The sequence below is a fragment of the Haemaphysalis longicornis genome, unplaced genomic scaffold (assembly GCF_048455015.1).
Source record: "Haemaphysalis longicornis isolate Haplotype H1 unplaced genomic scaffold, Haemaphysalis longicornis Haplotype H1 scaffold_2, whole genome shotgun sequence".
NCBI lineage: Eukaryota > Metazoa > Arthropoda > Arachnida > Ixodida > Ixodidae > Haemaphysalis > Haemaphysalis longicornis.
In genome coordinates, this window is record NW_027526295.1 from 256588669 (window position 1) to 256603016 (window position 14348).

The 14348-nt window shown below is 46.8% G+C and overlaps 1 protein-coding gene across 1 annotated transcript in view; it reads left to right on the forward strand.

Moving 5' to 3' along the window:
* The window catches only part of LOC144170455 (uncharacterized), a 25151-nt gene continuing 10803 nt past the window's right edge, over positions 1-14348 (forward strand). Inside the window, exons 1-5 of the mRNA XM_077700274.1 lie at positions 1-300; positions 400-439; positions 2706-2855; positions 9633-12206; positions 12737-12861. Of these exons, the coding sequence (XP_077556400.1) occupies positions 158-300; positions 400-439; positions 2706-2855; positions 9633-12206; positions 12737-12861 (3032 nt within the window). The 5' untranslated portion in view covers positions 1-157. The remainder of the gene's footprint in view (positions 301-399; positions 440-2705; positions 2856-9632; positions 12207-12736; positions 12862-14348) is intronic.

A 14348-nucleotide genomic window follows, 5' to 3' on the forward strand; every position in this document is an offset into this window, starting at 1 on the left:
ATCCAATCTAATCCAACGTAAACACCGTTGCGAGCCGTTGCGCATTTGTTCAAATTTGCAAATGTTGCTGTGTTAGATGCCTAGGGCCCTATCCAATATTATGTTTGCTCACAAGCTACGCTGATGTCTAGCCCAGCCAAAAAAGGTTGCGACAACAATGAAGCTGTTGAAGACGTATGGTAGAAAATTCAAAACGAGCATTTTAGAAGCTTCAAACAGCAAGCGCGATTGGAGTCCCGAGGTTGTTGTGCTTCGTTCACCACGAAGAAATCGCTCTGAAATACTTTTTGACAGCATATGGTAACGATGTTTATCTACGTAACGTGTAAAACGTAGGGCGATGCGTAAGCGAATATACTGTGCTCTCTAACTTATTTGTATTTATTTTATTCTTGACAGCCAGCCGACGTCAAAGCCACCGCGACAACGGAACCGGCTGGTAAGTGCGGGCAATGTATGACAGAAAACTGGAAAAAGGCCTACCTTATTATCCTCTGTTATTTTCGCTCACTCGTGTTCACTCACGTTCAAAGCGCGCGCACTTGTTGAATGTTAATGATATCTGCCGTGTCTGAACTGGGATATGTCCTAGTCGAAGGATATCGGATACTTCGATATGTCATCACCATCACTCTGTATAGGAAGTTTTGACAACGATCGTACAGAAATACCTAACCTCGCCAATTATTTTCAAATATTTATTGAGACACAAGTTAAAGAACATCTAAGCAAAATCATCGCCTAGCTCGAAGTTGTCATCACTTATTTACGGGGACGAACTACTTCGACATTCTCGCTGTAGTTTTGATGGAATAAGAAAAGGGAAAAGTATTTATCTACTCTAGAGAACGATGTCGCCTATCTACTTCTAAAAGAGGCAACTGATTTGTGTGGACGTAACTCGAAACAATACCTCTCAGGACCACTTGGGGCCACGCTAAAGGGGCAAAAGTATTTTAGAACCTTGATTTCAGGAGATTCCAAGAGCCAGAAAGCAGCTGTTCATAAAAGAGAGACAGAGAGAGAGAGACACCAGGAAGACAAACAAAGCCTTTGTTGAAAACTATCAATTACTTGTACATGCAACACAGAAGAACCTGGCACCTGTTCACTGCTGTCACTCTTTGTTACCATTCATTTCTGTTTTCATCAGAGCAGGCCCCTGCATGGAGCTCCTTGAGAAATCTTGGTGACTGTGGATGACGAGCCTTATCACTTGATTTTAGTTCAGTTCTTTCTCTCTTCATCGGTGGTGATGAGTACAAAGGTGAAGGGAAGGAACTGCGAAAGGTGGCATTTAGTGCCTTGACCAACACCGGTTGACGGTTCCCCTGTTTGTCGAGCAGGCTGGGAGCTCAGAGACCTTCCTGAGTGCAAGGGGGCAAAGTCTTCTTCAGGGTTCGCTCCTTCAATATCTTAGATTTTGGGATCATTACTTCAAAGGCCCTTGAAGCTCCTTGAATACCAGCGAGCTCCTTGTAACCCTTTAAAATCCCGTGGTCCTTGTTTTATTAAAACAAATGAACCACGCATTTCCACAAGTCACGCTGATTTCAAAGGCACTTTCATTGGGGAATGTCCACGTACAGAAACAAGTTTTGTTGACTGAAGGGCAACATGGGCAAATTCTGGTTTTAAACCTGACAATGCCTGCGTCGTCTGGCAACTAATGTGGGCATTAATCCAAACCAATATAGCAGTAATCCAATTTCCTAATGTAAGTAGTATTGTTGACGGTCAGTTGTGCGCCACTCTGAAGTTTGTGTTGTGCACCAGGCCTACATTTTTACTTTGACAAGATGTCAGGCAGCAAGTGCAAGTTTCACTTTGCATGGCTGGAACAGAATAGCCTAATATTCTGTACGAACACTGGAACACTGCTCATGGTTTTCTTAAAGTTCCACTCTGTGTCCTCAGTTTCAGTTATTTTTGCAAATCAGTACGGTGCGCAAAATGGTGTAGTTTGCAGAATGGGGTGCCAAGTTACTCACTGTGGTGGTTAAATGTAGAGAATACAGCACAGAAAGACGCAAGCATTTTCTAAAGCTCTACACTCATTGCATTCCACTGTGTCTGACATAATCCTTGGAAAACATGCTCACGTAGTTGCATTTTTACTCGTTATCTGGTTTGGTTCTTCCTGTCTCAGATCACAAAGTATATGACACTTTCACGCCTTTACCATTGTCATTATCATGTATGATCATGAGCATACTCTTCCTTACATCACATTCATGCTGCCAATTTTTTGGGGGGGAGGGGCTTCACAGCACTCACACACAGATAAACCTTACCACCTGTAAATGGTGCTGTTCTATGGGTTGCAATAGCAAATGCAAGCCGTTGTCAGCTAGGTCTGGATGGTCATGCCATCTGGTGTCAGGAAACTAAAATTTCTCCAGATCCTGCTCATGCGCATGCTGCGCATACCACATGGGTGATTGATTAAGCATGGGTAGGGGCAATGCACGAGTGCTGGGAAATCCATTTGTGGGCTCAAGGCATATACTGAAGGTCTCATTGCTTTGGGTGCCTCAAAGATGCTTTTCAAAAACAAGTGCTCTCTTGATTGATTGATTACTTTGTGACTAACTGCTTCACTAGCAAACTTGTTTCATAGTGCTGAACACCTTTTGTTGACACTGTGCTATCTGTCACTGGTCTTACACTGCAAGGGTTTTTTTTTTTTTCTTTATATGTTCTAGGGGAGGTGTGAGCATGATAGTGGCCTGTTTGACATCACCCCCAAGCAGGGTTCTGATGACTCCAGCGATGTGTCCTTGTCTCCGCCTGGCAAGGTCAACCGCGTTCAACGCAAAGGCCGGCAACGAAACTGCAACACCCGCAAAAGAATGGTGAGCCAATTTAGTTGTCGTTTTTTCTGTTTGTGAGCTGCAAAATGCATCTACAAACATACTGAGTGGCGCAAATACACAATACACAAGAAAGAAGACACGGACAGGCACTTCCCTTCCAACAGTTTAATAGCAATGACCGCAACGTACATTTATACACACATCCCGACATGCGCAATAGAGATGCCCACAATGTCAGCGCAAGAATTTATCAAAAAACCGCCCCTCAGCTTGCGCTGACATTGTGGGCATCTCTATTGCGTATGTCGGGATGTGTGTATAAATGTACGTTGCAGTCGTTGCTATCAAACTGTTGAAAGTGTAGCGCTTGTCCGTGTCTTCTTTCTTGTGTGTTGTGTATTTGCGCCTCTCAGTATGTTTGTAGACCTCAACCAACACGCCCAGTAACATGTTCTCTTGAAGTTACAAAATGCATACATGCTTGCAGCACAGTAAGAGTTTTTTAAGTCAATCAATGTGCCATGTTATTTAGCACCCTATGTGGTGCTAAATGATGGGTAATGATGGGTAAATGATGCTAAGCAGCTATGATGGGTAGGGGTACTGCTGAGGAGGAACAAAAAGGAAAGCTGTAGTTTCATGGTAAAAAGAAAACTCATGCTTTTTAAGTGTAATTTTGAGCATTGACTCTTTTTAAGTAGTGACATAATTCACTAAATGCACGTTTCTTCCATGGTAGGAATGCTTTGTGGAATGCACTTTCTTGAATAGTGTGGAAAATTCTCTTGTGTCTCCTACATCCCCTTGATGGGAGGGGAGACATCTGAGGGTTGGTTTAGTTGGTAGAGCACACCTGGTAAGACATCTTGGGCCAGTAATAATTTTTAACAAGTTATGCACTCTTGTTGCAAGGAGTGTTGCAAAACAGCTGCCTTTTTGCTGAGCACAAGGTCGCGGGTTTGATTCCCGGCCGCGGCGGCCGCTTTTCTGATGGAGGCGAAAAGCGAAAACGCCCGTGTGTATGAGATTTCGGCGCACGTTAAAGATCCCCAGGTGGTCAAAATTAATCCGGAGTCCTCCACTACGGCGCGCCTCATTGCCTGCGTTGCGTCGGCGCGTTAAAACCCTTCAATCAATCAAAACAGCTGCCTTTAATTTAAGTCTTTCAAGGCCAACTGCATTCAAAATTTCTTCTTGAACACGTTATTTTCGCATAGTCTGCCTAAAAATACTGCAAGATACAAAGTATGACAGCTGAAACACGTGTATCCCCGGCACAAACGACCATCAAAAATCAGAGATTGTAAAACCGAAATTGAGAAGAGCGCGTCCATTACGGCCAGGCCGCCGAGGTGACCCTCCAGCCAGCCCAGCCAGCGAGTGAGCGGTCACACATGGTAGGCCGGCTGGAGCGAACCTGCGTGCTATGCTTCGCTCTCCCCGCAGCCCCAGGAGAAGCACGGCCAGTGGAGCTCGGCCGATTCTCCTAGCCGGCCGCAGTGTCACTTCTGCTTCATGGCAGCTTGCACGATCCACCGGTGGCAGCTGCAGCGTTGCCTGCGACGGAGCTATTTTAAACACTTCTATTTAATTAACCACACCTTTCACGGGGCTACCAGTCATGCAACCAGTTGGTTTACTGGTACCTACTGTATGATCAAAGTAAATTTGGCCGAGGTGAAATTTGAATGCAGTTGGCCTTTCACGCGACACAACTAGTGACCTCTTACACTGACTGTTTCCTGGGCTTGTTCTTCACCAACATGCTTAGTGGTACTAACACACGTTGAGGGCAGGGGTGAAACAGCTGCACAGTTTTGATACAAATTTGTTTGATGCGCCAAGCTGCTCCAAAAGAATAAAAATTGCGAAAATTGCACCAAACTGCTCCAAAACAGCTTGAAAGCAAGGACTTGGACACTTATGTCAGTTTCATTGGGAAAAAATGCCGGCTTGACTGCATGATTTTCCAAGCCGCCCCAAGATGACGTTGTTTCTAGTGGTTCAGTTGATCAATCAATAAAGAAACGTGTTCCAAAGATTGTTTTTTCGAGTCGCATTTCCGGATTGCACGTTTCAGATTCTGTGCGTTTCCAAAATTTCCTTGTCGAAAGCAGTTGCAAAGTGTCGTAGAAAAATACTTATGTCAAATGAGGTGACAAACTATTTGTGTGTGTTGACAAAACAAAAAAAGGCTATTTTTGGAGCACTCTACGACACCACCGGGTGCCACTATCTTGATATATGGGTAGATTGGCGAAGCCCTGCGCTGATGCATTCTGGTCGTCCTTTAAGTGCAGAGCACTTTAGGGGCTCGCCTTGTCGTCGTAGGTTGCTAACGGTCAATGTCAAGCGACTGCCGGAATCAGGCGGTGCAGCGAGATAATGGACCCAAGTAGAGCCTTCTGTACCGGGGTCAGGGAGTCAGGCTGAGGATTAAAAAATCACGCGGTTTAAATAATCATAACCGTTCAAACCTCATGAACCGCTGGCGTTTCTAATACATCTCCCTGTTATTTAGGGCAAAGAAAACTGCAGGTACGTTTGAGGCAAAATCTGTAATAACTGGAGCCCCCACGTTCATTTAGTTAGGAACGCTCGTTGAGTTGGTTTTTAAGCGAAAAAAGTGGCCGTACAAGAAAAAAATGGTGCATTCAAAATGCCGCAGAAAGGCTCCAGCCGCGCAAGAAGAAACTGGCGCATTCGAAATGATGCAGAAAGGCTCCAGCCGCGCAAGAAAAAAATTCCCGCTGGCGCAGTTTCAGGCAGGGGGCAAGTGAGCGCTGCGAAGGCGGGAAATTTGAATTGCACTAGACAAACCTCCGTTCCATTCATCTAGAGAAGAGTGAGACAGGGTGGCGAAGAGTGTGATGGGTGGTGGCAGTGAGCGGATAACGGCGCCGCCACCCATTATGGCGAATCACTGCTCTGCACTTCTGACAGCTTTCACATTGAGTGGAACGACTTAAATTTTTTTTTATCATCTCTCCCAAACACACAAATGGAAGAAAAAGACAGATGGTGAAACAAAGGAAACGATAGCTTCTAGAGCTCGATAGGCTGTCTGGCCAGGTTCGCTAAAATGGCCTCATTGATCGCTGTGTAGTTCAGGCGTTTAATGCGCTTCGGCAATCTTTTCCCTGGTTTAGGTTATATGGTAGGGGGGCTTCCATTTAGTCGTTCTGTTGCAGTACCAAACAGTGAGGTTATCGCGGCGATAATGCTGGAGAACGTGTGCCAGATTACAGGAAGTTGCGCGGCTCGAAAGACGGGGTTCATCAAAAACAATGTGGTACCCGCGACTTCACCATCGTTCATCTTTGAGTGTGAAACGCGGTGCATGTGCCTTTAATCAGGGTTTGCGTTGTGAAATTTTGGACACATTGTAGTGTTATAGAACGCTGAGTTATTGCTTTGTTTGACAGCAAGCTTGCGAGCCGTGGGAATGGAATGAACGACACGCCAAAAGTTGTGACGCAGGCTACATTGCTGCGAAACATTCGGGCAGCGCCTGATAGCGAAACTGGTTACTATTGCAGGCTAGTAATAGTTAAACGCAGCAAATTACGATTGTGGTGAACATGCATTTCGGGGATTGAAATGAGAGGGCTAGAGGGGCGCAACGACTGTCAACTCACTTTTCTCTGCACTCATTCGTACAGTGCAGTTTGGATTACAGAAATAATAATTTTAGCATTCAAATGATCATAACAACACTTCACGATTCCAGCATTTTTTAATTTGATATTTTTAACGGCCCTCTATGTTTTGTATGCTTACAGCCTCAGTCAAATTTTAGAAGTTTATAAGGTAGTGGAGTTTGTACCTTATGATACTCTGTTAAAAAAAATCTTTCTATGATACGCTGCTAAAAAAAGCCTTCTCCAAAAATTGTTTCAGTGTTGTTTGTACTCCTAACGGACTAATAGGTGTACCTTTCCCCCGAGTTGCTACAAATTTGATTTTTGAGGCTCCTAATATGACATATTAAATGTTGTTAACAGTTCCAAATTAAGGCTCCTCTGCTCCATAGTCGGGATATTGCTGCTCCAGAAATTGCTCCCAAATTTGTTTCAGCTGTCTCACCCCTTTGAGGGTGATTTGCCATGATTCAGCTTGAGGTGCTCAGCTTGGAGTGACACAAGGTTAGGCATCAAATTATAACTGTTAAAGGGACACTGAAGTGAGTTTGTCAAACTTCTGTTTTTGTTTGATTTGCATAGACTGGCTCACATAAACACACTTCTCATCGTTTATCCAGTCGACAAAGCAGTGTTTAATTTACAAAGCCTGAAAGAAGAAAAAATACCATGCGACATTTGCAGTGGCTGCAGCAGCTAACAGCAGTGACACTAACAGCAGTGACAGCTAACAGCAGTATTCAAGATGCAATGCGATTGGACGATGTCCAAAATTGGAATCGAAACAGTTTTGGTTTTGGTTCTGTGAAACAACATGCTTGGCATCTGACATCATCGTTGGCCGGGCATTCTTGATATCTCAGTAATCGGTATACCATGCTTCTGCCATGTTGTCGGCTGTAACATGCATTGGATAAACCTGCCAGCACCGTTTAGAATCATAACGGTCACTAGCAGAGGTGTGCGCAGTGACTGAACGCCCTCCACGTAACCGGAGATGCTCAAATGCAAGGCGTTTTGCCCCCCCCCCCCCCCCCCCCCCCCTTTTTTTGGAGCTTTCCTGGCTCGTCCCTTCGTTGTAACAGGCGTGTTTGCACCAGGCCGAGAGGCAACTTATGCCGCACTGTGCCTGTAAGCAGTCGGTGCTTATGTACACACCAAGCTAACAAAACCCGCCAGCATGTCAGTGTCAGTCTGCACGCATTCTGCCAACTCGCTCGCAGAGAAATGAAGGTTTGAGCACAAAATGGTGCTCAGCGGTGGCTCAGAGGTACAGCACTCGCCTCGTGTGTGGGAGGTACAGGGATCGAATCCTGGTACTGCCGGACACCCACCGGTATTTTAACGGGTACAGGCGTCCCTGGTTGAGTGCGGGCCCTTGAAAGGGGCATCCACACCTGAAAAGCTGCCTTTACCCTTGCGAGGGGCCCGTCACCTTTGTCCATCTGGCGGGGCCCCCGGCCATCATGCCGCGTTGCGCCATTGCCAGGGGTGAGAGTCTGGCGGCATGTCCTGCCACAGGCGGTTGTGAGTCGAGCGTCCACCACTATGGAAGCCACCATGTGCATTCGTGTGCCTTGGTGGCGCCGGGCACCTACCGGTAAAATAGGTACAAGTTACTCCCCGGCCTGGCGCTCGGCCCTTGTGTGGGACTACAACGCTTGGGAAGTTCACTCGGCTTGCACGGGAAATCGCCCCTATGGAGAGGGGCGGCTGCAAAAATTCAGGAAATTCTTCCTTTTTTTTCTTTTTTTTTTCAGTATCAAAAACATTACCCAAGTGAAAAAAAAAAAAAAAACACCATGCGCTATCACGAATTCGAACTTCCGAATTGCAAAACAGTGCACCCAGAGCATGAGACTACTCGGCTATAGCCACAGTGCTGTGCGGGACGAAAATGTAAAGTATATATTGGGTAGCCTGTTTATTTCTTTTTAGTTTAAGCATTCCAAGCAGCTTAGATGACTATTTCTTGAATAACGCTTGTGCAGCAAGTGTCCCCCAAGTTCCCATGAAGATCTTATCTATAGCGATTGCATTCCCTAGGGAGAAAAGCGATCGCAAATGTGCGGTCGTGCTGCTTACCGCTATGCTTGTTCATCCAGTGCAAAACGTGCTACCCACACCTTGGTTTTACGTCTTGCAAGTTTCGATTGATTTTAATTCTTTAGTAGCTATATTAATTTCGCTGACTCTTCTCCTGCGTTTAATTAGCCTTACATTTGCTACTAGCGTACCAGTCAGCAAAGCGTCGCATGTGCACTTGTGTGGAGCCACTTTGACTTCATAGATTAAGCTTGATTCAGAATACAAAGTTACATACAAAAGGCACATTCTTCAGGCACAAATCCTGTTGTGGCTTAGTTTCAACCAATCTAATCTAAAAACGTTGGCTTCAACTGAGCGAACTAATTGCGACAACCCGCCGGCAGTTGGCGAACTGACTCTGTCCGAGCTTGGAGGGTCAGCGAGCCTCCAAGCTCGCTGACCCGCCGCAGTAGTGCAGTCAAGCCAAGCCAAGCCAAGTCAAGTCAAGCCAAGAGTGAGTGTCATACGAAACGTCATAGGAAACTGGCAAAGAGGATGGAGAGAGGAGGGCAGCACTTTCAAATTGATTTTTCTACTAAACTAAGTTGCGTGAGCACACCGAGAGTGGTCGAAACATGGCCTAGGGACTCCAGACTACAAGTAATCCCACAGTGTTTACATACCACTTCAGTGTCCCTTTAAGAAATAAGGGCGACATTTTTACTTTAACAAGCATGCCAGTGTGGAAGCAGAAAATGGTTTCTGAGCATTTTATGGGAATGTGGGTAAGGCATGGTACTAATTGTGCACAAATTGAAACAATTTCGCTCATAAAAATTCCCCCCCTTGAATTGTACACCTTTAGGCTAAAGCCGATAACATTTAGACAAGCGGAAGTTATGTCAGATGCCTTTTTTTTTTATGAGCGCAACTATATTGCTAAGCGCTTTTGCTTCCTTTGAGGCCTCAAATCTATCAGCCTAAGCAAACTTTCCCTGCAAGCTTGAGTATTTGTTTGGGGAAGGGGCCATGCACATCATCAAGTGCTACTCTCAGAAGTGTTGCAGTGTGCTCAGCTTTGCATCTTCCTACGCCAGCCAGAAGACACTTCACTGAGTCTTGTGTTCTGTGCCCCGGCTTTCTGCAGGAAAATGTGAAGCCGTGCAGGGAGGCAAAAGGCCGTGCAAACAGAAAAGCCGTAACAAGAAAGCCGAATGGCAGGAGACCACTGACTAAGCTATCCTTGAAAACCAAAAGGCGGCAAGTGAACAAAAAACCCTCGCCAAGTTTATTGAGAAACAAAAAGCTGAGGCGTGGTAGCACATCCACATGGAGCGGCAGCACTGCTAGTTCCACATCATCATGCGAGATCCAAAGGCGCTGTCTTCAGGACACCATGAACTCATTCACCTTTAACAAACGGCATTCAAATCGGCAAGCATCATCAGCGCAGCATTCATCAAAGGGGCCATTAAAATGCACCGAAGACCCGGCAACATCGGCGGAGTCCCTTCTGGTTAGGTCTCCGAATTTGGACAGGGATGAAGACTGGCATGACCTAGCTGGTACAAACTGCTTCAAGCTGAGTTTGAGCGACATCCGACGCCCTGAAGCCAGCACTCCCGTGTCTCGTGCCGATTGCCGTGTAAAACTGTCCCCATCAGACACAAATTTGGAGCACAGGAGTCTCGGTAAGGTCAGCCCAATCACGCCTAAAAGGAGCGAAGGGCCTAGACGTCGAAGTGTCCATTTCAGCGACAGCTCTGCTTCCTCCTTCATCTTCCCAGTGAAGGAGACAGACTGGGTGACCACTAGAAAGAAGAAAAGGGGCTCTCAACACAGCCGTCACGATGGAGAAGACAAAAAGGCCAGGCTGAGCTTTGAAGCAAAGGAAGGGCCCGCAAAAGGCAGCCGGTCACCATGGAGTTCCACACCTGCAGTTATAGCGGCAAACTGGTCGCCGTTCTTGGTGAGCACACCAGTCTCGCACGCGCGGATGCAGGGAGCGCAGGCCAGAAGGGCATGGTTTCTCGACTGCGCAACACAAACTCCACTGGCACCGCTCGCAGATGTCACAAACTCTCTTCTGGCACCAGATTCACTGCTGCCCGAGGACAGGGCACGTGGAACTACATTGCACGGGGTGAGGGCGAACCTGAAACGAAAGCTGTCTGGCACGTCACAGTTTGAGAACATCCTGAACAAGAGCCACCGCAGCATGTCCCTGCGAAATGCCGAGAGTTTGGGTTGTTTTGAGCTTGAAAGCCCAAGGAAGCATTGCCGTACAAACCAGAGCCACCCAAGCAAGCGCGAAACACCCCGTGCAATGGAGCCTGCACTGCGGACAGAGCACACCAAGGTGCCTGGCAGAGCACCATGGGAAACGGTCCCGTTGAGAGAATTTCACATTGAGCTCCAAAAGATCACTCCTGGTGTTGAAAGTAAGCATACCACAACTTCGGGAGCCGGTTCCAAGCAGGCCATTACTTCAGGCCTGAAAGGCGGAAGGGGTAGTGAGAGTTGGGAGTCCAGCAAAGAAGGCTTCGAACACCGTGGAAAGCTTTCCTGGCAGCATGTCGCTCTTAAGGAGCCACGCGTTGTGCTTGTCGACATTCTCAATGTGACAAATGCACAGCAGTGCAAGTATGTAAGGCAGCCTTCAAGGCTGCAAACGAGCGCACCGCATGGAAGCACTGCTGGACCACAAAACAAGCTTGGAGTGGCAGGAGCCCACCAGCACCAACAAAAAGTGCAGTCACCAGATGCACCATGGAAAAATGGCAGTACTCACTCGCGTTTCCCGCAGTGTACACCTACAGCAACTGCTGAATTTGGTAGTAGAGGCACAACATTGTTGCCGGTGGAAGATGCTCTTCGAAAAAAGTTCCTGCTAAAAGAGGCACGCATTGTCCTTACACCCCTGGCCAATACAGGTCAGGGCACAGTGGGTCGGAATGAAAAGGGAACCAAACAGAACAATGTCACTTCCTTTTTGCCCTCGGACTGCAAACGGCAGTGCAACACTGGTGGAGATGTGCGAGACAGACTCCAACAACTATCGGTAAGTTTTGCCGAAGCCCATCAAGTGTTCGAAGCGGACAGCACCAACTTTCCATCTCCGGGCAACCGCACACAGTTTGACCTCCGTCTTGGAGAGTGCTCGGATAGTAAAAGGGCAAAAATCTTAACCGTGGACACCCCAAGCTCAGACGGCCTCGTCCTAGAGCTCAGCCAACTGATGTCTGCGACCGCCAACTACACCAAGCTGAAGTCTTCAGCACCCAAGGATGAAGTCTTCAGCGCCCAGAGCGCACAAAATGCTTACGTGGGTGGAAGGACACGATTACGAGCACGGCTGGGCAGGATGGCCACAGAGAAATCAACGTCGGCATTAGGTGATCCTCTGATGGCTGAGACCAATGTCACCGTAAGGAACCCGAGAAAGCGATCTGGTCTAAATTCTTCTTCTAGGAACGAGTGTTGTCAGCCTATACAACAGTGCTGGGTGCGAAGCGTGAGCAGGTCCGAGCAGTGCGCCGGTACGACTGGGTTATTCAAAGACCCAGGAATGTTTCTAGCCACGACTGACAAGAGAAGACGGCATGCTACCCGTTTGTTGAGTGATGCCCAGTTGAGCCCGGAACTTGAACAGCCCGCAAGAGCCACTAGCTGCAGCTTTTCTCGAGTTGACCCTCAGACCACCGCCACCATGAAACAGCAGGTGAGTGGCAAGCAAATGCATGTTGTGCTAGTGGAAAAGTTAGGGCTGGTACTTGTGAGAGCTGCAACTACTGCAAGCTGCAGGACCCGTATAGTATATACATCCTGTTTTAAATCAGACTGCCAGCTTTCGTGGCTTTACATGAGGTGTGAGAATGAGGGAAAAAAAAAAAAAAAACGTGAAAAGTTTTAGTTAAGTGCGCATCTTTGAGACTCCTGCTATGCCGGGTAAAAAGTTGAAAATGGATTCTGCAGGAAAAGCTTGCTAATCGCTTATTGTGACTCGAGAAGTGGCCGATATGTGGGAATAGAGATTATGTTTAAAAACCAACTCCCTCATATAGTGCATGCAGAATCTGCAAATTGCTTTGCAGAGCATGCATAACTGAACTGGTCTGTCTGGTTAAGAAGCTCATCAGTTCTAATTTTTGGCTGAATTGATGGAAGCTTGCAGCATATGCACCAGTACTGCTGTGAAAGTGTGCTTACTCCTTGATGCAACATGGCTGCCGAACATTGTTTTTCTTGCAGGGACAGTTCACCATGGCCCGAAAAAGTTTGATTCCGTCAGCAGTGTTGCTCGATGCCAACTTAGGCCTCTTGGGAATGTGCAATCAGAAAGAACCCTTGACGTTTGAGCAGGCTCTCGGCTCCAAGTATGTAGAGTTTACAGACATTTTATTTTTTATGCCTTGTTGTATTTCTTTACTAATTCTCTATATCATGTATTTGCTGAAAAGCATGTGCTCTCTTTGTAACTTTGAGACATCTTACAAAAAAGTTAGAAAATTTGAAATGGTCAGGTTCACAATTTTGAAGTCTAAAAGAGAGAAAAAATAAATTGCTTGAATCATTACTACAAACTGTTAATGATTTGGAATATATGTGAAAAATTGTCCTTATCAAAAGCGTTCATTTCTTAACTGAGCAAGAGTGCAGTATAGGTAATCCAATACCGATGTGAATGAGCGTGATGGCTATACATCTTTTGTTTTTTTATATCTGGAGTGCATATCCCAGTTTGCACTTGTTAATTTGATTCGAGTGGAACTGCTAAAATTTGGTTGAATTAAGTGGAAAATCAAATTCAGGTGGAATTTGACTAGGGTGGAAATGGAGGTGCGGTCGTTTCTTTAATTTATGAATGTACACCTGTATTCTGTGCTTCAATGTGGTCCGCATGCATTGTGTTTAGAAGATTTAAAGGCATGTTGTACTAGCAAAAAAGGTGTGGCAATTTGTGAAAGAGAGAAAAGTGTCTTCCAAAAATGAAAAAAAAAAATTATCTGCTTCATGTTTAACACTCTCGGTAGGAGTGGTGGCATGCCAATGCATATTGGCCTGCTTAAATAAAGCCTAGTGCTTTCTGTGTATTTTTCGCGTTCTGTGCAGCTGGAAAAAAATTTTAAAAAAAATTTCACCATCTTCCCGTACGGGAACCCTGAGTAGTACGCGAAGCAGCCATGGGGTCGACTCAAGTTCCCATTAGTTTTCCGTTCGATCGCGGCGTTGTGGGAGGAGAATGAGGGGAGCAGAGCGCGCGCGTCATTTATACTGCGGAGCTACAGTGGCGCCCGCAGCGGAGTATGCAGCGGCTACCGTTGCATCTCTAACCCTAAGCTGCTTCGCATTATCGTGCACGGAGCCGCAGGTGTTGCCATTCGTTGCACAATCCCAGAGAGGAGAGGAGGAATGCCTCGCATACTACTCAGGGTTCCCCTACGGGAAGATGACGACGGTGGTTGAACACGACGCTATCTCGTGATGGATTCTTTGGTTGGCCAATCCCTAGGGGCATCCTGCCACAATCATCGTCAGCGGTGCCTGGCCAGGCATGCGCAGTGGGGGTGTGGTACTCAGGGTTCCCCTACGGGAAGGTGACGACGATGGTTGAACGCGAAGCTATCTCGTGATGGGTTCTTTAGTTGGCCAATCCCTAGGGGTATCCTGCCACAATCATCGTCAGCGGTGCCTGGCCAGACATGCGCAGTGGGGGTGTGGTACTCAGGGTTCCCCTACGGGAAGATGAAGACGGTGGTTGAACGCAAAGCTATCTCGTGATGGATTCTTTGGTTGGCCAATCCCTAGGGGCATCCTGCCACAGTCATCATCAGTGGTGCCTGGCCAGGCAACGCAGTGGGGG